The following is a 24,192-nucleotide window of genomic DNA, read 5'->3' as shown; positions in this document are numbered from 1 at the left end:
ATAATGTGGAAATCAGATGGTGCGTGATTTAAATGATAACATTTGTATCAAAATTTTTAAAAATATGAACACTGAGAGATAAAACTGTTTCCAATGTTTCCAAGGCTATAGATAATTATTATTTAAAGCAGAATAGAGGAAAGTTCTAGGGATGGCTCTAGCCCACAAAGGGCTGTCATGCTAATGTAAAAAGAAGTTACTTAATGCTAACAAACAAAGTTAATTCTCATTTATTACTTCTTATTGTGTCGCCTTTTCTGTATTCTTAAGTTAAATTTTTTTCCAAGTACATTTGATTTTTTTTCAAATCCATTTATCATTTTACTTAGTTACGATTATCATATTAATAAATTATGCTTCCATAAGAATTTAATAATTATATATTTTATAAGCAAAATGTTCTTCTTATTGATCTCATAGAAGAACCACTTTTAAAAATATCAAGAGTGGAAGACCGGCTTATGTCCATGAAAGATGATTCCAAGAAAGAAAAAAATTGTGCACAAACAGGAACTATTTTTCAACAACCCGGTCAATCTTTGCAGGAAAATAATAACTCTCGGGGGTGACCAATTTTCCACGTTATTGGTTTTCAGAAATTTGATGATTTTCAAAATATAACAGATGACAATCCTATCCTAATTTTTGTAAGAAATGAACGTTAACAGTTCTTCTCCTTTGATCTTCAATGGTGAATGAGAAGTAATTGCGGGGGCTAGTGAACGAAGCGAATAGAGGGTGGAGCCTTTTAGCAAAAAAAGTTTATTTCACTACTTGTTTCCATTGAATTGAACGATAAGCTGTCATATTAAAAATTTAGCCTATGTATACTTTCTTTATATAATTTACTTCGAGTTAAATGTAACCCTTGAGTCACATGTAGTTATGTCACATGTATTCATGTCACAAGTATTCATGTAAAGTATTCATGCCACTTGCAGCTTTATTTCATGTGTATTCAAATTGATTGATGTTATAATGATATGCCATTATGTATTGCAATAGTTACCTACATTTGTAGTTTCTGTATCTTCTGAAAATTCATTCATAAAAGTAAGACTAAAATAGTCAACAGAGTTTATTTAAAAAAAAAAAAAAATAAAGCTTGAACAAAAGTTCGATGAACAGTGATCTCTAAATAGGTTTCATCTGCGAAGTTATATTAAGAAGGTCATGCTGAATTCCAGAAACGAGTTAATGAAACTAAATTGTTGAGTTAGCGTTGTTGTATTTTCATCGTACCCATTATAACCATAATCATGAATACATTAACCCTTACACAATTACATTGTGCTCTTTATAATCATAATCATGAATACATTAACCCTTACTTAATTACATCCTTCCGTAAAATATATACATGATCTTCACAAAAAAGGGATTCTTGTTATATAATCTTTACAAGTCAAGGTGAGTCATTTTCTTTTGACTGAAAGCATTAGTAGTAAACATAGTTTTAGTCTATAAATTAAATTTTTTAATGCGAAATAAGTAATTTAAAAATATAAATCATTTTAATTAAAAAATGCCATATTTGACATTCATTTACTATCTAAAAGTATTAACATTTTTGACATTATTTTCCTTAAAATTGAATAATAATTTAAGAATTTTAACTTATATTATTACTATTATTGTATTTTTAATGTCCACTAATAATGCAAAAAAAAACTTAAATAATTTTTCATTTCAATTATTAAGATTAATTTATGCTAAATAATTAGTAAAAGTATTCCTCGAAAATTCCGTTTTATTTTTTTTTTCGTTTATTTATTTAAAGATTTTATTTTTTTAAAAGAATAATAACCAAATTTTAATGTTTTTTTTGAAATAGTGATTAATTATTGACATATTTTTCAGTTGGAAAAAGACATTTTAAGTCATACCTTGCACAATACATAATTAAATAGAATTAAATAAGTGAATGAAAACAAAAGTTTGTAAAAGCAAATGCTAATAAAATTGTACATATGGAAGAAAGTCAGTTAAAATTTACGCGATGAAAAATCTGAGAAAAAAACATAATCCTTGCTAATAAAATCAAAATCAATACGGTATTTAAATCATTCATTCAGTAATTTTTAACTTCAAGTCTAATATAATCCAAAATGAGGAAATAAATTTTGAATACGTGATTGGTAATATGTCGAATGATTGAATAAACAAACTCTGTTATTCAGCAGCAACAGATATGAAAATATTTTACTGTTATAAATATTTCGTTTGTGTTTAACCAGTTTCCTCCAGAAATTGTCAAAGATATGATCGTATATTTCTTTGTGATATATGGATATGACGTTGATCATCCTGATAATTTTTAATATGCTGCTCAATTTTTTAAAGTAAAATGTCATTTTACGAACGCTTAGCAAAGCTTTTAAAAAAAGTGTTTTCACTGACACGAAATACCTTAGATATATCAAGTAAAAGGTATTTTTTTTAATTAAAAAAATTAGCAGTTAAAAAATAACACAGATTAAATTTATGGATATTAAACGGAGCTTAACAAAAAAAGCATACATAAAAATTCTAAGAGTAATTTCAAAAAAGTAAGAAAAAAAACTTCTAATAAGTAAGTAAATTAGTAATAAGTAAGAAAGTAACAATAAGTAAGTAGTAATAAGTTCTAATAAGTAAGAAAGTAAACAAAATATCTGACTTGAAAAATATGTTGATCACCTGTTACAATCAGGTGGGATCTTGAATGAAAGATGCATGCTCATTCCGTTGCATTTTTTTCCTGTGCGGAAAATGATTAAACTCTTTTTTTTAATAAAATAATTAATAATAACCGAACTATTCACGTGATTCCAAAATAAACGATATGTTTAAACTTAGTTCCTTATTTCTAGACAATTTATATCAAAATTTATGTTTTATTTGGTGCATTTCTTGGTTAGCATCCTTAAGATGTTAACTCTATACATATCAAATAAGCATGCAATCTTTAAGTGGCATTTTAATATTATAACTATCTAATTTTACATAAATGGGCTACATAGCCTCAAGGGGCTAGTTTAGAATTGTAATTGAATTATTGTTTAACAGTGTAGCGTCACAGCAACAGAGCAGCACAGGCATGCTTTAAAAATGTAAAGGGGTTATTGTGTCACAGTGTTGTTGTTAAGAGACTTGTAAAGTTAAGTTATTCTTTTGATACATATCAATAGAGTAATGCATCTTGTCATGCTAGAAATTTTTATTTAAAAAATTTGAAAATTTAGCAAGATATCTTTTGAACTTAAACAAAATGAAACAAAGGAAACAAGAGTGTTTAATATATATTAAAATATTTACAATATATTGAACCCAATTTATGTTTCAAAAGTATTATGGAATATAATGAAATATCTGTGATTATAACAAAGTACAATTGTTTTCCATTTTTCAGTATTTAGAGAAACGATTTGGCAAAACAACCAGAACAATTGCTTCCTTGTTGTTTACAATTCAAATGGTGAGTTATAATTAATTATGCGTCAAATTATGAATATAATAGTATTAGAGAGAGTATAAATTTGTATTAATAATTCATTATGAATTTAAAAAAGTAAGGAAATAATTCAAAATAAATAAATTTAAGAAAAGAGCATTGTTCGATTTTCATCAATTAATGATACAAAAGACATTTGTTATCTCATAAAATTAACAATTTAGTTACCGAACAAATAAAACATTTGATTGAAGAAGACTTAGACTCCTTTTGATAGTTTCATTTTTTTATTTCTATTCTTGAAAATGAAAGCATTTATATATACAAAATGAGAAGTGATTAGTCTTTTGAAGATTATTTCGTCTAGAAAGAAAAAAAAACACGTTGCCTTAACCTCGAATAAAACTTTTTGGACAGAAAATTGTATGAAGAATATAGAACCATTTGAATTGTTAAGTGTTTTTAAACTATTTTCTTATTATGTTAAGAAATATTCTCAAGTTTGCACCAAGTAGAGAAAAATAAAAGAAATGAATGTTTCTTGTTCTTTTTATGACCTCAATTGATGTTTGAAAAATTTCTAATCAAATAATGCAAGGAACTAGTACGCATATTTTACTCTTTATCATTTAAAAAAAATATTAAATACAAGATTTTATCACATTGAAATTTTGGAGCAGTTTTAATGTGCGACTAAAGGGCACTACTAGAAATAACCAAAAATTACTTTCTGAATTACATAACTATGTTGTCAAAAGAGCCTAAATATTTATAAAATAAACACGCTCTGCAAGTTACTTGAAGTGGATGTTGTAAATCATTAAAGAGATAATGTTTCAAAATAAACAGTTTAATTAACTGCAAAGATTAGAGTTTTCAGATAAAAGAAATATTAACATTTATTCGAGTATGTCAGCAGTTGGGATTTCATGTATTATCATGATTACACTTATTTCTCAATTATTCGTAATGCAGAGAAGATAAGTAAAAAAAATCTATGTAGCACGAAAAACGATTATTAAAGATTTCAGTTTGTTTTATTTGAAATAATTACGACGACTTTTACAATATGGAAGAGTGTAAAAGCTATTTTTGAACCAGTTTTATGCTTTTTATAAGATTTTTCAAATTAAGAATACTTAATTTTAACAAAATTAATATGATTAATGAATTTTAATACTCTTTAATGAATGGATTTTAATACTATTTTAGATAATTAATGAATGTTAATCCTATTTCAGGAAATAATTTTACATTGACATTCAAATTCTTAATTATTTTCATAAATGAAGTTTAAAAAAAATTGTATTTGTTGCTTTTATTCAGAATGAACGACAAGTGTTCTTAAAGCAAATAGTAATATTTCAAAAATATCAAGTCATTAGTTTCAAATGATTTAAGCCTTCTAATTGAAATTATGTAGTGAGAGTAAACAAATTTAAATTTACTACATTTATTTTAAATTGGAGAAAGTGCTGTACCTCCATTTTTATTTTATTTTTCTTCCTATTCGGAATGTAATCACTCAAATACTTTTCTAAATTTTATCAGAAATACACTGTATTATTGTTTATTATATAAATTTTTCTCGCACTAATTATGCCCAAAGCTTCAGATTTTTTAAGTAAATAAAATCCTTCCAAGGTACGACACGGTCGTGCTTTACTTTTGACCACTATCTGTTGTGCATTAGATAATTTGTAGTTAAGACATTGCATGGCCGCCGTTTTGAGTTTCGTCGTTTTTAACTTGTAAGTTGATTTAGTTTGAATATTCATGCAATCAAAACTTACTTTTTAATGACTCTTTCAAGTAGAGTGCGATAGTTTTAATAAATGTAATGAATCTTAATAAATTAAAACACTTCATATTTTTTTAAGTTACGAAAATTAGTTCATGGTACAACACGGTCATGTTTTACCTTTAGCCATAATATATTGTATCTTTGATATTTGGTAGCTAAAGCCTTAGCTGGAAGTCATTTAAAGTTTTTATTTTCTAAACTTGTAAGTTGATTATAATGTTGAATAATTTTGCAAATAAAACTTATTTGCTTATTATAATCTTATTATGACGCTGTCGAGTAGCTTGGATTACTTTCAACAAATCAAATGAATCTTTCAAAACATTGTATAATATTTCATTGGAGTATTTCAAAACTTTATAGCTTTGCATAAAACATTAAGTTATTATACATTGTAAATAGATGCATGATAACATATTTTTATTATTTCAAGCCAGACCAAAGTACAATGCTGACACTAGAAGAGCAAGCAGACACTTTTTTGATTATATTATAAGGTCTAACAAAAAGAATATATTAGTATTTTTCTGTGTAAGGTTACCCCTTGCAACTTTGCTTTGCAAGTCAATTTGGACTATTTGCTGATAACAAATTCAGTTGTTATGTTTGCTTAAAACATAATTCACAAGAACATATATGCAGTTATAAAGATCAACATTTCATTCTTTACAATACTTTTAAGTTTATTTTATACTTACAAACCTATTTTTTACTAAAGTCCTCAATTGCTTAGTACATGGTATACTCACAAACCGGTTCAGGTTAGATGAAATGCATGGTCCGGTAAAATTTAAATTTACTGTAAAATTTGAAATTTGATCCATAATTTACCATAACTTTTTACCGTAATTGACAAAGCAGGTCAACTTGACAGGTTTCCCTGTCTTCAATCTTTTTCAATCTCAACTATAGGATTCTGTTTTCCTATCGAGTGAACAAAATCACGCAACAACTAGGAAACCAAATAAATTGTTTTAGTACTTACCTGGGAAAGCAGAAATTACCATCAATACTTATTCTTCTAAATTAGTATTATTTATTGTTTGAAGAGTTTAATATTAAAAAGATTTTAATTTTAGATATTGTACATGGCCGTTGTATTGTATGCTCCATCCTTAGCACTAAATGCTGTAACTGGGCTTTCAACCTGGACCTCTGTAATATCTCTTGCTGTAGTTTGTACATTTTATTGCTCTTTAGTAAGTTATTTCATATTATTATAACAACAAAATTTATCCAAAAAATTAAAGGAAAAATAAAATAAGTAAAAATAAAAATATTTTGAATTTTTTTCTATTAAAATTGTTCCTAAATACATAAAATTTTAAACCTTTGTAACTTTGAAAATACTCTTATTTTTCCTCGTGTAATAATAATGCTTAGTGAATTTTAAAGGGGAAATATTTGAGAGCTTTTTGATAGGCATGTAATTTAAAAAAAGCATTAAATTTTTAAAATGGACATTTTATTTCTTCAGCGTTTCTTCTGTTAATAAGGAAAGAATTTCATGTGCAAAACAAATTGCAAGAATAATATATAAATAGTAGTTTATAAAATAGTACAAATAAAAAAAAATATTATTTCGCATAAAAATGCTTTCGAATAAATAAGTAAAACTGTCATATTTTCTAATGTTCCTGTTCTAATGAGAAGACACTAAGTAAAACAGGTAAATGTGTAAATGTTTAAAAAAATCTGTATTTTTTTGAACAGTTTTTTTTTCTGTGAAAAATATGTTTTTTTCCTTTAAAATTTACAGTTATCTAGAACAGTATAGAAAGAGGGACCAAGTGATATAGTAATATTTGATGTTTGTTGTATAATATTTGATGTTAATATGTTAATAATGTTTGTTGTATTTTCACGTAATTAAAAAAATATTCATTATTTACCCCAATGATTTTTTTAAAAACTTATCACGAAATATTTTAATATTTTGCAATGAATTATTCAACTAAATTATTGATTTAAAAATTTGTAGGAAATGAGTTCTAAATAATATTTTTTTATTAATAAACTGAAAAAAAAGAATTAGCTTTTATTATAAAAAAATGATCTATGATTTCAGGGTGGTTTGAAAGCCGTTCTGTGGACAGATGTCTTTCAAGCGATACTTATGTACATAACTATCATGGCAGTCGTTGTGAGTGGGGTAATAGCTGTCGGGGGGATAAGTGAAGTGTATAATATTGCAAATGAAGGAGGAAGAATAATTTTCTTTAAGTAAGTATAGAAAATATTTTACTATAAAATAGAAAGCTTACAATAAATAAACTCTCTGGACTACTTTTGAATGAATTGCTGGATTATCATGGAATAAGATCCTATAAGGAGGAAGATCTTTAGCTTGCAATTATTGCAAAACATAAAATTATGAGATGAAGTAAAGCAGAAAACGAGCTTATTCTATATATTAATAGTAATATTAATTGTTGATTAAGTAATAACAAAAATAAGTTAAAATTGTTTTTGCATCACGTTTACTATTAAAAAATTCCGGAACAAGTGCCGGCAATTTTGGTGCATCATCCGTACAAACCATAAAACCATTTTTACCGTGAAATATCATACCGTGATTTTTACAGTAATAATTACAATAAATCATACTCTTTAAGCAAGTATATTAAATCAGATTTTATATAATAAATCAGATAATAATTAACATAATAAATCAGATATTTTGCTCCATTACATGTTACAGTAAAGATGTATTTTACGGTTAAAAAAACCAGCACCCTGAGTACCAGATTTTTAGCGTAATTTGATCCAGAATTTTTTAAATTGGAGGTAATTTATGAATTTATAATTTAAAGGAAAATAGTACTTCACCTAAATTATAATAATTCAAAACCATGAAGCTTTCCGTCTAATTCATTTAAATATTTGGGCAATTCATTTAAATATTAGTGCAATCGCGTAGCTTAACGTGTTTCAAAATTATTATTCACTACAATAATCAAAAATCTAATCATTGCAAGTAATGTAAAAGAAATAACACAAATAAATTTTAAAAACAATTGGAAAAACGTAACATTTATTTTGTAGCACAACAGCGGACCTGACAGAAAGGTATACATTTTGGAATTCTATATTGTCTGGCATTCTCTTCAGTTTACATACTTTTGGGACTAATCAAGCACAGATACAAAGGATGCTCAGTGTTGGAGATCTTAAAAGAGCACAAAAGTATGTTTTCTTCCCTTAGATTTTGTTCTCAACAAAAGACTTTTAATTGTAATCCATATTTAAAGCAAGCTAACTCACTAAAAAAGTGTATCTCATATGACAATGCCAATAAATTGAAAAATCACATAATATATATTAAATATAACACTTAATAATATAAAAAAACTTGAAATTCCTGAAACTTGAAAACTTGAACGCTTGAAATTCTAGAAACAACGAAAAACATTACAATATAGGAATGAAATAATACATTAATTTATAACACTGGAGGTCATTTTTCTGTTGTTTTTTGTCGCTTGAGAATGTTTTTAACTGATCTCAGATACTTTCGTATCATTGATTTCAAATCCGCAAACTGTTACTTTCTCCAAGCTACAAAGTGTTAGTTTTTTATTAAATTATATTTTTTGTTTATTTATTAACGAAATGTACACCATTAAATAGCTTATATATGTTACCGGCAAAGTATGAAATCCGGCATTGTATAGAATGTCTAAAATTAGCCGGCAAGATATGAAATGATTTATATTTCACACATTGCCCAGGCATTCTATAGAATGCCAAATGAGGAACCTGCAAAATATAAAATTCATCTCCGATTCGTCAAAATGTCATTCAAGAATGATAAATTCAAAACGTCATCCGATTTTATATTAATTTATTCGTAGATATAATTACGTTTATTCGATATTTTTATACTACTTACTGACGATAGATTACATTTATTCGATATTTTAATACTTACTGACGATAGATTAGAAGAAACATCAGTGTATGGAGTATCGGGCGAATGTATACCGGGCAATGGCACTTGACCTTAAAAAAAACAGCAGTGTAGGATATACCGGGCAAATGTAAACCGGGCAGTGGCACTAGACCTAGTATATATTTCGGACATTTACCAAAGGTCTAGTTAAGTACTATTTCCCGGTATACATTTGCCCGGTATACTCGACACTGGTGTTTTTTAAGGTCAAGTGCCATTGTCCGGTATACATTTGCCCGATACTCCAAACACTGATGTTTCTTCTAATCTACAGTCAGTAAGTATAAAAATATCGAATAAATGTAATTATATCCATGAATAAATTAATATCAAATCGGATGTAATAAATATTTCGGACATTCACCAAAGCGACTATGTGATTGTCAACATTCGCCGGTGAAAGTCAACAACCACCGATTTCGGCCATTCACAGTAACATGCACATCATTTACATAATAACCTCATCAAGACGTTTATTTCATTCTTTGCCTAAATAGCATTTGACATTCTATAGAATGCCTAGGCATTTTATACAATGCATAGGGAAAGTATGTAATACTTCTCACATTTTCCTACTTGCCTAAAAATATCCGGCAATGCCTAGAAATTCTATACAATGCCGGCGTTTCATACTTTACAGTTACATATAGAACATGGAGTTGGGAAAATATTGCAATAAACTTCTTAAAGAGTTATGGCACATCATCAAGATTAAATTTGCATAGGAGATGTAGGCATACACAAGGCTTCCCCATTATGAACTGTTTCTTCATGTGTTTCTGAACAGAGTATAATAGGGACTGCTCCCCTAAAAGTTTATTGCAACATTTAGCGACTTTCCAATATATAACGTTTTTAAATTTGGACATTCAGACAAAAAAAATAGACTACTAGAAAGGTCATTAAAAAATCTGCAACTTTTGGAGGAAAACTAATTTCAGTTTTAAAATCCCGAATAAGACCCGAACATACCCGAATAACCCGAGTATTATATACCAGAGTATTTTATACCCGAATAAGACAAGAACAAGTTTTCGTATATATGCCACACAATTGTTTCTTAATATAATCTTTATACCGCAATATTTTGTTGCTTTGATTTTTTTCAAGTAAGATTTTGTCCCAAGGACGATTAAACCAAATAGTTTTTTTTAACCTAATATTTCATTTTATAGATTACATATTTCAAGAACTTCAGCAGTCATCTAGGGACTTAATTTTAAATTTTAAGAACAACGCTATTCAAATAATATTAAAATGAAGTATTTTGATTTTAACAATATTAAAAATATTTCCTGTGATAATATTTTCTCCATTGTTTTTCTTTTATGATCCTCGTAATAGAGTAAAGAAAAGTTGCATTAATGATTTTATAGTATTGTTCGAATTAGTTCTATATACATTCACAAATAGATTAAATTAGTCCTTTAATATTTTTCTTTTTGACATTGAAAATCAAATGCTATATAATTAAATAGCTCTAAAATGAACTAATTTTAAAATAATGTATGCGATTATTTCTTTTTTATATTTTATCCCTCTTTTCCCGAAACGTTATGAAATTTATTAGGAATAAAATCAATTATAATTTTATTTCTAGGGCACTGTTTTACAGTCTTCCTCTCATTCTACTTTTCAATGTTTTTACATTTTTGGATGGTGTTGTTATCTATTCCATTTACCATGACTGTGATCCAATGTTAAATGAAAATACCAAATTGGAATCGCCAGATCAGGTAAGCCTATCTAAATGTTGTTATATTGACAAAGAATGATGCTAAGAAATTCAGAAAAATCATTTATAATAAAAAATTGTAAAAAATGATGCAAAAATGTGTCAAAATAGCTCCGAAACGAATAATGGCCAAACCTGAAAATTCCATGTATTTCTAATTGTAACAGCATGTACTCATTTTTTAGTAAGATGCTTGTGGAGGGAGAAATGCTAGATGGTGACAAGCTAATTCGAAACAAGACCCTCTAACTTTGAAGTAGGGTGTTTTAACCACCATAGCTGTGCACCCTAGCCAAGGGAGAGTTGGGAAACTTTATAGTGGCCACCGAAATGGCATGTCATAAGATGCATTCCATTCGCATAAAAGTTTTTTATATAGCGAAATAAGCAAAAAGTGAAATATTAAAACTATCTTCTGACTAAGCAATTGGAACCATATTTTTCAAACTACCACCCATGGTACCATTGGAATTGGAAATTTGTTGTTGTTGTAGTTCATTTACGTCGCGTTAGAGCTGCACAATGAGCTATTGGCGACGGTCTGGGAAACATCCCTGAGGATGATCCGAAGACATGCCATCACAATTTTGATCCTCTGCAGAGGGGATGGCACCTCTTCTTCGGAAGCCCGACGACCTGCACGCATAGTCGAGCACTTTACTGTAGAACAGTTTAACGAGAATCAACACCGCGCCCCCTCTGTCCCTACGCAGACTAATCCAAGTGGTCACCCATCCGCACATTGACCGTAGTCAGTGATGCTTGACTTCAGTGATCTGCTGGGAATCGTGTCCTAACGATCAGTCCACTGCGGGACGGAATTAGAAATTAGTTTGTCATGATGTTTCATTTCGATGACCACTATATAAAGCTTCGTAATTCTCCCTGGGATAGGGTATGCAACTATGGTGGTCAGAGTAGCGCATTCCTTACTCTGCTCTAACAACGCTGTACGAACGACGGTTTCTTCGGACGACTTTGGTTCGTATCTTGCTGGCAGCCAACGAACATTTCTCTTACACCTTTTTCTCTCCACATGCATTTTGCTCAAAAATAAGTATATGCTGTTTCCATTTTGAATGCCGGAGGTCTTTAAATTCGACTAATATTTGCTTCAGAGCTATTCTGAAACATTTATGCTCAATTTTTAGAAACCGTGTTTTACAATGTATCTTTAGATGGCAATCTTTTTCTTTTAAACTTTATGCTTTTAGCAGCTACTGAGATCATTTCTTGGTAAGACAAATCATTGATATAAAATTTTATGTGATTTTTGTTTGATTATTGATTTTTTTCATAGACACAATTATTTGTTTTCTGTTCTAAAATGCATGATACATTGCTTTGCAGCTGATGCCATATGCAATAATCAAAATGTTCTCACACATACCTGGTCTTTCTGGTCTCTGCATTGCTGGAGTATTTAGTGCTTCTCTCAGTACAATCTCATCTGCAGTTAATTCTCTGACAGCGGTCACAATGGAGGATTTCATTCGCCCATACTGCTTTTGCAAACGCTTAACTGAATCTTGGGCTGCGTTTCTGGCTAAAGTCATTGGTGAGAAATAGCATTATTTTAGAAATTTTTAGTTATTAACTATATTTTTACTCAATATCTTAATTAATCATCTTATATTAGATATAACAATATTTTTATAAGAGAAACTAGCTCAAAAACCACCTTTCACTTGGCGATTTTTTATTTATTTTATCCCATAATGAGGACCCGTGTTAAGGATTTCAAATTATTAGCTAGTAAATTAACCTAATACCAAAAGTATTCTCCAATTTTTGAAAGATTTCGCCAAATGCAAATCTTAAAAATTTTTAAAAATATTTTTCTTTCACGTGAAATAAACCACTCTCCAATACTTAGGGAAACACACACACTTTTTTCGCCAAATTTACGATTTTTTCGCATTTGGCGAGGTGACGAATGCTTAGTGTTGACCCTGCATAATATTAGATTTTCATCGTTTCACCATATTTGGATCCTTAATATTCTGCATGCATTACAATCGTTGTATCGTTTTCTTCATTTAAATTCCTAAGATTCTGCTCGCAATTTAATCACATTATAGGTTTTCTATTTACCTTTGTTTGATTCTTTAAAATTCTGCATGTATGTTAAGTGCATTATCGTTCTTATTTTACTCTTCAATATTCTGCATGTATTTTAATAGTTTCATTATTTTATTTTTAACGCAATTTTCATTCTCTTTATTTTTAAATATCATGCATGTATTTTAATGCTTTTCAGTCGTTCTCTTTTTTTTATTCATTAATATTCTGCATGCATTTTAATCATTCGGTCGTGCTTTTTACCCAATACCCTAATAATTTCATCTTTTCATTGATCTTTTTATTCTCTTTCTACATAATATTCATGCATTTTAATCATCCGATCATTTTTTCAATCATATTCTTTCCTTTTATCGGTTTTATTCTTACCTTTATATGGCTCTCTATTATTCTGCATGTATAATTATTGTATTATCTTTTCCATTTTGTACTCCAACATTCTGTGCGAATTTCAATAGTCTCATTGTTCTCTTTATTCTATTTCTTAATGTCCTGCATGCATTTTAATGCTTTTGGACTTTTCCTTATTCCATTCCTTAATATTCCGCATTCATTTTTGTTTTGTCGTCATTTTACCCGGTTATCTAATAATTTGTTTTACTGTTTTTTTAATCTTTTCTGAAATAATGTACCTTTATTTTAATCCTATTCTCTAATATTCTACGTGCATATTGGTCATTAACTATAAGCATATATGGTGATTTTCAATTTTTCCTCAACAGCTGTTGGCTATGGAGGACTGTGTCTTTTACTGACTTTTATAGTTGCAAACTTCAGAGGAGTGTTAGAAGCGTCCAATATTATGTTCGGGATGGTTGGTGGACCCGTCTTAGGTATTTACATGCTGGGTATGTTCAGCAAGACAGCCAATGAAAAAGTAAGTTCGTTTGAAACAAACCTATTATACCTTTTTTTCTTTATTGCTTTCATAAAAAACAATTCAATATTTATACACAAAGATAAATGTTGCTTAAGTTTCTATTATTGCTCTTTTTAACCCATGCAAAGGGTACAACACCTGTGCAAATATTTCTGTTCTGTTTGAATCTTCTGGTGGAGAACATTGTTTTATAGGTTTGTTTTATAGGTTTGTTTTGTCGGTAACCCCATTTTTCAAAGATATCTTTGCATTTGAAACTTGATGAAACTAAAACTATGTAATCTTTTTGGAAGAATACAGTGAACTGAAAATTTTTATTTCCTTCAGTTAGTCTCTAATTTAAAAAAGGACGATTAAGGGGACCCAACGCCGGAGAGAGGGTCAAGTGTCTCTATTTTTTTTCATTGGCAAACTCAGCTGATGTAATGGATAATTGCTGGCGATAGAATTGCTCTTTCTTAGCTGACTTGCAACTTAACTATTTTCTCCAAAGCTGTCATACTTAGTGATTCTCAGCCCACATTGCAATCTCTGATGTCAACTTCAAGTCCCTAGTGGTTCCTGAATGTCTGAGACTGTTGCAAAGCTTAGTGGATCCCTAGAAAATGTTGAATCCATGGCAATAAGATTGTTGATTCACTGGCCTTCACTCTACAAACATTTCTTTCCAGCGTATCTTTTGAACCAGAAAAAAAAAGATTAATAAAAGTACCGTATCTGAGGAGTTTGAAAAGAACCTTTCTGTTGGAACAATTTAAAAGTCTTATAAAGACAAATTATCTGCCGTCTTAAAATGACCAAGACAAAAAAATTGCGGCCAGGTTTATGTTTGTCACTGACTATGATTGTTTCTCGATATACTTACACCGTTTCGTATAGTTACAAATCCTATCTGCAGTCTCAATAAGCTGGGATAGGCTATGGATGGCGCCCATCTTATCCTATGTCGAGATTTAGATAAAAGTACCCTCATGGGCCTCTACTGGGAAGCCAGGGGCCTTTTTGATTCATAGATTATCGCTAATACTGCATTTCTTGTTCTCTATGATTGTTCTTCTCCATGTTTCTTCCATATATGGTTCTCAATATTTGTTGATATAGTTGTCTTTTATTCTTGCCATTATAAATAACAGTTAAAATAAATAAATGAATTTTTTAAACAGTCTCTCAATTATGAGGCACATAGAGTATGACCTGGCCGCATAATCGATAAAGGCGTCACTTAATGCACTGGTAGAGAGGAAGTCGTTATAGTCCGCCGTGTACCAACACCTAGTGGATAGCCTTCCTAGAAGGGTTAAAGCTGCGATTTGGGCGCGTAGCGGCTCTACGCCCTACTGACTTGATACTAGCACCTCATGTATCCGAAATGAGGGGTGTCCGGTCATTAATGGTCAGATAGTGTATTAAACAACCGACCTGTGTAAAAGTATTCTCATTGGTTGTGTTGATGTAGTTTGAAGAGAAGATCAGGCGTTGTCCACGTCTTCTGACCGGGTTCAAAATTACGTGGCATTCCTACTATTGCCTCTAAAGGACAGAGCAATAAAAAAGGGGGTAGGTGTTCGGCCAAATGGTCTGGTGTGTGTAACGTGTAGCACTCAGCACATACCTTATTTCAAGTTAAATATCATGGGTATATATTTAATATTCAGTTATCTCGCTTTCAATTAACGAAAATATAATGTATATGTGTTGATGTAGTTTGAAGACAAGATCAGAAGTTGTCCACGTCTTCTGACCGTGTTCAAAATTACGTGGCATTCCTACCATTGCCGCTAATGGACAGAGCAATAAAAAAGGAGGTTGGTGTTCGGCCATATGGTCTGGTGATGTGTAACGTGTAGCACTCAGCTCATACCTTATTTCTAGTTAAATATCATGGGTATATATTTAATATTCAGTTATCTCGCTTTCAATTAACGAAAATATAATGTATATGTCTTGATGTAGTTTGAAAACAAGATCAGAAGTTGTCCACGTCTTCTGACCGTGTACAAAATTACGTGGCATTCCTACCATTGCCGCTTATGGACAGAGCAATAAAAAAGGAGGTAGGTGTTCGGCCATATGGTCTGGTGATGTGTAACGTGTAGCACTCAGCTCATACCTTATTTCTAGTTAAATATCATGGGTATATATTTAATATTCAGTTATCTCGCTTTCAATTAACGAAAATATAATGTATATGTGTTGATGTAGTTTGAAGACAAGATCAGAAGTTGTCCACGTCTTCTGACCGTGTTCAAAATTACGTGGCATTCCTACCATTGCCGCTAAAAGACAGAGCAATAAAAAAGGGGGTAGGTGTTCATATGGTCTGGTGATGTGTAACGTGTAGCACTCAGCTCATACCTTATTTCTAGTTAAATATCATGGGTATAAATTTAATATTCAGCTATCTAGCTTTCAATTAACGAAAATATAATTGTTTTTATTTATATATTTAACAATTTCAATTATTTTTAGGGAACTCTATTAGGAATGCTTGTTGGATTTACTGTGAATGCGTGGCTTGGATTTGGATCATACGCCAATCAAGCAAAAGTACCAAAGCTGGTTCAAAGCACAGAAGGGTGTCCATACATGAATACAACTTTGATTCCAAATATATCTTATACCCAGAACAGTTTATTGAATTTAAATATCAGCAATAATGTAGAAGCTCTTAGTCTATTGGAAGAAGAAGAAAGGTATTACATTTGTAGATTTTATAAATATTATTCTTCATGACAATGGCTGAAACTCAAAATCTTTATAATAAAATTGCTGAATATCAATGATAATTCAGCGGTTACACTTAGATATTATTATTGGTTAGGTTTACAGCCATCCTAGGTTTCTAGGCTGATGATATTTAAGCTTACGCTTTCGAAGGTAGGAAAATTTATATCGTATTTATTATTCGTATTTATTTAAAGAAATGACAATGACATAAATTAAATTTGAATGCACATGTTAATAGAATAAAATGTATATGAAATGAATAGTTATAAAATAAATGTTAAATATGACATTTTAATTTAATGTTGTTGAAAATTGTTTAAATATTAATAGGGAGTGTAAAAGTTTAACCTATGTCTAAGGCCCTGTAGAATGTGCTAAAAATCAACAGAAAATGGGAAAAACGCGAAAGTTTCCCAAATAATCACTGCATGACTGCGTAATTTTTAGCAAAATGTCGTCATTAACCAGATGAACCATTTTTACGGTTTTTTCCATGCAAATTTACCCTTTCTCTAACTTCACGAAATTGGACACGAACTTATTTTTTGTCAATTGCGATTGAACTTGATTGAAACAAGATTAAAGTTCGATTTCTTTACAGAGAAAAATTGCCTACCTAAATCTTGATGAAGTCAGTGCATTTAAAAATACTCCAGTAACGTGAGATTTACAAAAAAAACACGAGTAACATATTTCGCATTCATAGAATATGTAACAGAATGCTCTAGCCTGGACTCAATCATACTCAGAGGTAGTCTCAAAGAAAGTTTCAGAACTACCAAGAACAAGAAGGAAAAGTACTAAATATGCTGCTAAATTCAACGGACTCTTAAAGAGCTGCATCTTATAACAGCCAAATGTTTATGAATCAAAACAAAATGTTTAGGAATTTTTAGCTTCTGGATAAATCTCTTTCACATTGATAAACCTAAATAGTCACTCTAACGTTCAATAAAAATCTTAAGCAACTTAGTTAATCTATCTATACATAATAATTGACAAAACTGTAATAAAACAAGAAAAAATTAAACAAGTATCTCTTTTTCCAAATTGAGTTTTTTTCTCTGTTTTTATTTGTTTTCTTAGACCATATTAAACCTATTCGCATAATGTGAAAAATTTCCGTGTATCTCAACGCCAAAAAGGGAGACAACTACTTTTACCAAACTGGTGTTCCATTATGCAAAACCTAAAGATATCTACTGGTGCAGTTAAACCCCTAGAATACTTCTTTCTGATACCCACACGGATATTGACTTACGTCATTCGGGTATCAAAAAGGCAAATTTGTTGACCACTCTGTCATGGACACCACATTAAGTGAGCCAATATTGCTCCCTCAGTCAGAAGGTCAGCTAGTACAGAGAAGAGAAGTAAGGGACATATATGACTTATCCGGGAACTCGGGACCTTTCTGCCTTATGGTCAGCTCCCTAACCACTATAAAAGCCGATTAGCCGCTATAGAATGTTCTCTTACACTACTCCAAAGAAGCCGCACCAAACAAAATTTGACTTTAGATCAAATTTTCTTTTCTTTTAGAATGAAAAATATGCTTTCTTAGTGTACCTAAATGTGCTTGAATTTATTTTGAAAAATTGCACGTATTAAAAATATTCAAAACAACAAGAAATGCAATGTTGTAATATTAAAAACTTTGTTATTTTAATATTTACTGTTGAAACGCAGATATTTTTAAGTAAAAACTACCATATTTATTTTGTCTACTGTAAAATAATACTTCAAAACGAATAAAGGTAAATATAATGAATAAATATGATGTAAAAGGTAAATATAATGAATAAAGGTAAATATACTGTGAAACAACTTTAAAACTAAAACTCTTTTTAATTTTAATGAATCACTATTCTAAAGAAATGTTATCAGAAATTCATTATTTTTTCTCCATTTTGCATTAATTACCAAAAGACACGAGGGAATTAAATGACATGTTGCATACGTAATTGCGAAAGGATTTTTTAGCAAAAACATTATTTCGGGGAAATAGTTTTTCAAAAAACTTTTGATTGATTCTTCCTTTTTTGGAAACAATAGGTTAGTATTGATCATTACCTTAGAAATTATGAAATATGCATTTTAGTATTTCATCGTTTCCGAATTTTGAAAATACAGCTCTTTTGTATTATAAAAATTAAATTGTTAGAATTTTTTAATTCTTCAATGAATTATTGAAGAATTAAAAAAATATAAGACTAGTAAAATATTTAAAAAAAATTGCAAGAATATATATGAATAAAAGCAATAGTTTTTTTTTTATTACTTTAATTAAATTACAACGAAAAATAAAGATAAATCGTATTAAAGAAAAGAAAAGTTATTCCGAGTTTCTTTTTGGTGTAATGAGAAAGACATCAGATCGGTTAAAAAGAAATTACCATTTTATTGCTTTTTTGTTCAGAAAATAGAATTATAAAGCGTCAAGTCATGTTTCGTTCTATAATCTATAAATTATACGGAAATATAATAATAAAATTAAGCAATAAGGAGGCGTAATTTTTTTCGCTTTCGAAAACTCCAATGTTTGCGTGCTTTGTATATTGTCCTTGATTGTTTACATTTGATAACGAGTTGGCGAGTGTATGAGATTGTATTTAACACTGATTTTCATCTAATGTGGTCATATATTGTGGTCATATATTTGAACATAAAAAGGGCCGAAGATTTTTAAGAGTTTGTTTTAATCATGTATATTTTTCCTCCAAATGTAAATATTTTTGCTGATAAATAATTCTCAATATATTTTAATTTTTTCAAGGTACATCTTTCCAGCATATAAGATGTCTTTTTTGTGGTTTTCTATGATTGGTGCAATGGCAGTCGTTATAGTTGGTTACATTGCGAGCTTTGTGATAAGTATGTCAATCATAAATCTTTCCCCATCTGATTTTAAAAAAATAATGAAGATTAAAAGGAAAAAACGGTTGTGTCCATTTAAAAAAAAATGACAATTGGATCGCCATCTCTTGCACTTTGAGAATTCATAATATTTGACAAATTAATAAAAATGTGAAATCATTTACTCTAAGTTACTTCTAGATCAGTTACTTCTAGAAAATCACTCCCCGACAGTTATTACTCAGTAAAGATGAGCAGTTCAGGGGGGAAAACGGTTTCTGCTCAGACAAGAAGAGGGAAGAAAAGTGAAGTGGAAAGCAGTAAGTAAGGCAGTACTAGTAAGGAAGTATTGATTGAGCGGGGATTTTGAGAAAAAAATCGTTCTGGTGCAACCCGATTTACAAATTCTAATTCTTTTTCAGTATCAAAAATTGTAAATCTTATTTTGAAAGTCTCCTTTTTAGGGGATGTAAAAATCATCTGTGACATTCGTATTCATTTATTTCCCTGATTTCTGTCGAATGCTTGCTCCTGTAATATCTCAAACTTTGAAACTCAGTTTTTATTGACATAAACCGTTTTATCCTTTTGATCATCGTAGATGTTTGTAAAGATATAAATATTCAAGTTGTGGGTTAAAGTTGGTATGGAAGTTTAATGTTCACGTAATACAATAAGTAAATACACGAATTTATAATATGAATATATCTTTGATTTGCTAACTGTCATTTTGGATTTTGGGAAGGACATTTTGGACGTTAGAAGAGGAGGAAGGCAAAGACAGGAACTAAAAGGCTGTTAGATATATTCTTTAGAGAAGATATATTCTTTCTTAAGCTGAATAAAATGACCCTAAAAACAATAAGTTAAGAAAGTTTTAGTATGTGTAATTCATAAGAAATACAATTTTTTATGAACATTTTTACGCTGAATCAAATTAAATAAAGAACGAAGTTTTAAAAAATCCATGATTGAGAAGTGTAGTTTTTTTTCTTTTTACTTAGAAGTATAATTATTTTTCTTTTAAACCCATGAACGCATTTGTTGCTGCCGTCTAAATTAGTTAAATGTTGTTCCCAGTTGTAGTTCTCTTCCTTATTGTAGTAAACAAATATTGATGTTTCTTTTTGTTTCATATTAAACTTTATTTAAAAGATCGGAGATGCATTATATTTACGCAAGTAATATTTTTATGGCCTTAACCTTTATAAAAAGTTTTAGATAAAAGCTGAAAATTTTTTAATTCCTATAATTATGCCTGAAAATGAGTTCTAGAAATTTGAACTTTACAAGAGTTAAAGCGGTCCTATAAGGAGTTTCTTTTAATCTTTAAATCTTTTAATAAAATCTTGTAATTCGAAAAACGTCTTCTAGGAAATCCCTCTTAGAGATACTCATTTAGATAATATATATTTTATATTAGACTGAGAATTTATTTGCCTGGTTGGATTCGTGTTCGTGAAAATGGGAGTTCAAATCCGACCGGCCCGATAATCCCCGTGTGTTAAATGGTGACTGTTGCATATTAAATCTGTCAGGGTCACAAAGTCCTCCAAATTCACATATTCGATCAATACCTTTTGGGGTACTGAATTGGAGATTTATCATTCTCTATTTCACGTCAAAATTACGATCTATGGATGAATGGATGGAGTATAATTGCGTCCTTCCTATTAAACGGGCTGTGACGTGTGTGTGGCTGATGTCGTATTCTTGGCCATAGATGGCGCTTCTGAAAAAACGATAAACTCACCCTCTACCTTTAAAATTGATTTGATTACAAGCAGGCCTGCTTATCAGCTGTTTTTGTTCATTTACGTCGCACTAGAGCAGCACAATGGGCTATTGGCGACGGTCTGGGAAGCATCCCTGAGGATGATCCGAAGACATGCCATCACAATTTTGATCCTCTGCAGAGGGGATGACACCCCCGCTTCGGTAGCCCGACGACCTGCAAGCGAAGTCGAGCACTTTACGGTAGTACAGTTTAACGAGGACCAATACCGCACACCCTCGGTTCCTACGCAGACTGATCCAAGTGGTCACCCACCCGCACACTGACCGCAGCCAGTGATGCTTGACTTCGGTGATCTGATGGGAACCGTGTCTTAACGATCAGTCCACTGCGGGACTATTAGCTTATTAGCTAGTGGCATAAGTAACAACAATATATATTTTATCGTAAGTCGATTTTAATAACGAAATTCTTTATAAATTTCATATCGGAGAATTCGATTTCCTATAAACATATAGTAAAAAAATATAACTTTAAAAAAGTTCCTGGGATATCGATGTTACCAAGCTGAAAAATGCAAAAAATGTTTATAGATTTTAAAACGATGCACTTAATATAACTCCATATCCTCAATAACTTTTAATTTTTGAAAAATCATTTAAACATATTTTTACACGCAGTTTCAGAAAAAAAAAAAAAAAAAAAAAAAAAAAAAAAAAAAAAAAAAAAAAAANAAAAAAAAAAAAAAAAAAAAAAAAAGATTTGTTCTGGAAAGTTGCAATTGTCCTTAGGCTTTAAAACTAAATACGACATCTCTAGATTTCAAGTAATGGCACTAAAATAAATTTTTTTTTCAGATTTATTTATAGAACCAACAGATGTTAGCCCTGAGTATTTTAGCCCCTTTGTCCGAAAGCTGTATTTTAAAACCATGAAAGTGTCACCAAAGGAAGATAACAAGCATTTAGAAGTAATACAAGTTAACCTTTCACAGCCTAACTTTACTTTCTGCATATTAATATTTTTTTTACGAAATCTTAATATATTCTTTAATATATAATGCTTAATATATTTAAAATCCAATAATACCTTGAAGGTTTTTATTTTCTTGATTTAAGATTTTTAAATAAGCAGAAAATGATGATTTTTATAATTTCAAATTTCAACAAAATTATTACAAAATCCTTTTCAAGAATGAAATTTTGTAGTATTTTCCATATAAAGAAAAATTAGTATATTTCCTAAATTTCTATTTATAAAAAAATTGTGTTATTTATTTTTAATATTTTGTTTAACACTAAGACATTTTTAACCTTCTTTTATTTATTATTATATTTTTTCTTTGTTATTTTTCTAATTGTTATTTTGTTAATATTGTTTTCTTTTATTTTATGTAACTTTTGTAGCAAATATTATGACTTATGTGTTTACATATTTTATCTCATTTTTTATTAGAAATATGCTTGTAATTTTGAAATAATTTATATGAAAATGCAGAAAAGATTGGTAACCAAATGGAAATAAATTAATTTAATGCATTATTATAGTTTCCTTTTTTTATTCTTTTCTTACACATTAAATTAATGTATGTTTTTTCTCATATGAACTCAATACGAACAAAATAAATAATTTATGTAAAATATTGCATATTTAAAATTTGGGAATTTTTCTTTATTTTTTTTTAGGTAGAAATGAAGGAAAAGTATTCAACAAAAATTCATACAATTTATAATGGACATTTACAACCAGTTGCTTCTTTATCATCCTGACCATAAGCTTACACAAGATACATTACTTCATATTTATGACCAAGATTCGATTCTCACTTCATTAATTCATCATCAAGTCCAAGATCCATATGGGATATATTCATTTATCATCATTTCTCTTATGTGAATTTTATTGCTAATACCGGACATCTTGATGCTAATTTTTGCAAAAATGTATCACAAATAATAAAAATTTTATTCAAATGACAATAATTTAAATACCAAACAATTATCAAATTATTACTTTTGTAAATAACTTCAGTGCAATATAAAATTCTGTGAAAAAGAATAATTTTTTATAAAATAAATTTTTATGTAAAATTAAAGAAAAAGAAGCATATGAAGTTAAAAAAAAAAGAATTTGAGAATGGAATTCTAAAAGTAAATTAGTGAAGGTAAATATTATTTTATACTAATACTTTTTAAGCTGTCTTAAAATAAAAATTAACAGCAGTTTAGGTTATTTTAAAATTTTAAAATAAAATACTACGCATCCACTGAGTGTGTAAAAAAAATTATAATGATAGTAAATTTAAAAAAAATTATTTTCTGAACATTTATATCTTTTTTTTCCAGTTATTTTTAATATTAATTATAATTTTGAGAATAACCTAAATACGTTATTAGCAGGAATTTTGGAAAGGTTCCGTGTAAGCAAATTTCTTTTATTAGTTCCTGTAGGGCTCGGAAAATTGATTGATAAAAAACAATTGAAGTAATTAATGACAATATGTACCTATTATTTCTATTTTTAAATTATTCATTTTCATTCTCCTAATTACCTAATTTTTCTGACGTTTTAATGCAAATCATTTCATTTCGATTTTTTTTTTACAAATTATTTCACTTTTGAGGAGTAAAAAATAAATGGGAATGAGGTATTTAGTTCATTTAACGTTTATTAATTACAAACATTTGCTTATTTTATACCAAAATGCGTTATAGTTACTGAAAATATATATTTTTGAAAATAAATTGCATCGCAAATTCATGAAAAGTGTTTGTTTTGTTTAGACTGAATTGCAGAGTATAATGCAGTTACTTGTATTTTTACATATTTTATGTATGTATGTATTTTTATTATTTATACATGAAGAAAAGGGTATATAAATACACGTTTGTGGTTCAACTATTCATTTGTATCATATTTAGTTTTTGAACAAAGGTATTAAATATGTTAAAAATAATTTGATTGCATTTAAAATAGTTGTAATAAATA

The 24,192-nt window shown here is 29.2% G+C and overlaps 1 protein-coding gene across 2 annotated transcripts in view; it reads left to right on the top strand.

Moving 5' to 3' along the window:
• The window catches only part of LOC107444074 (putative sodium-dependent multivitamin transporter), a 33,364-nt gene extending 9,257 nt beyond the window's left edge, over positions 1 to 24,107 (top strand). For both annotated transcript variants that reach the window (XM_016058148.3, XM_071178812.1), the window contains exons 3-13: positions 3,392 to 3,457; positions 6,317 to 6,436; positions 7,306 to 7,460; positions 8,283 to 8,423; positions 10,790 to 10,925; positions 12,275 to 12,482; positions 13,729 to 13,883; positions 16,356 to 16,579; positions 19,390 to 19,487; positions 22,062 to 22,174; positions 22,890 to 24,107. In XM_016058148.3, coding sequence (XP_015913634.1) covers positions 3,392 to 3,457; positions 6,317 to 6,436; positions 7,306 to 7,460; positions 8,283 to 8,423; positions 10,790 to 10,925; positions 12,275 to 12,482; positions 13,729 to 13,883; positions 16,356 to 16,579; positions 19,390 to 19,487; positions 22,062 to 22,174; positions 22,890 to 22,973 — 1,500 coding nt within the window. In that variant the 3' untranslated portion in view covers positions 22,974 to 24,107. The remainder of the gene's footprint in view (positions 1 to 3,391; positions 3,458 to 6,316; positions 6,437 to 7,305; positions 7,461 to 8,282; positions 8,424 to 10,789; positions 10,926 to 12,274; positions 12,483 to 13,728; positions 13,884 to 16,355; positions 16,580 to 19,389; positions 19,488 to 22,061; positions 22,175 to 22,889) is intronic.
• The last annotated feature ends 85 nt before the right edge of the window (positions 24,108 to 24,192 follow it).

The sequence above is a fragment of the Parasteatoda tepidariorum genome, chromosome 3, assembly GCF_043381705.1.
Source record: "Parasteatoda tepidariorum isolate YZ-2023 chromosome 3, CAS_Ptep_4.0, whole genome shotgun sequence".
NCBI lineage: Eukaryota > Metazoa > Arthropoda > Arachnida > Araneae > Theridiidae > Parasteatoda > Parasteatoda tepidariorum.
Note: the sequence above shows the minus strand (reverse complement) of the source record. Positions and strands in the feature narration are given on the sequence as shown.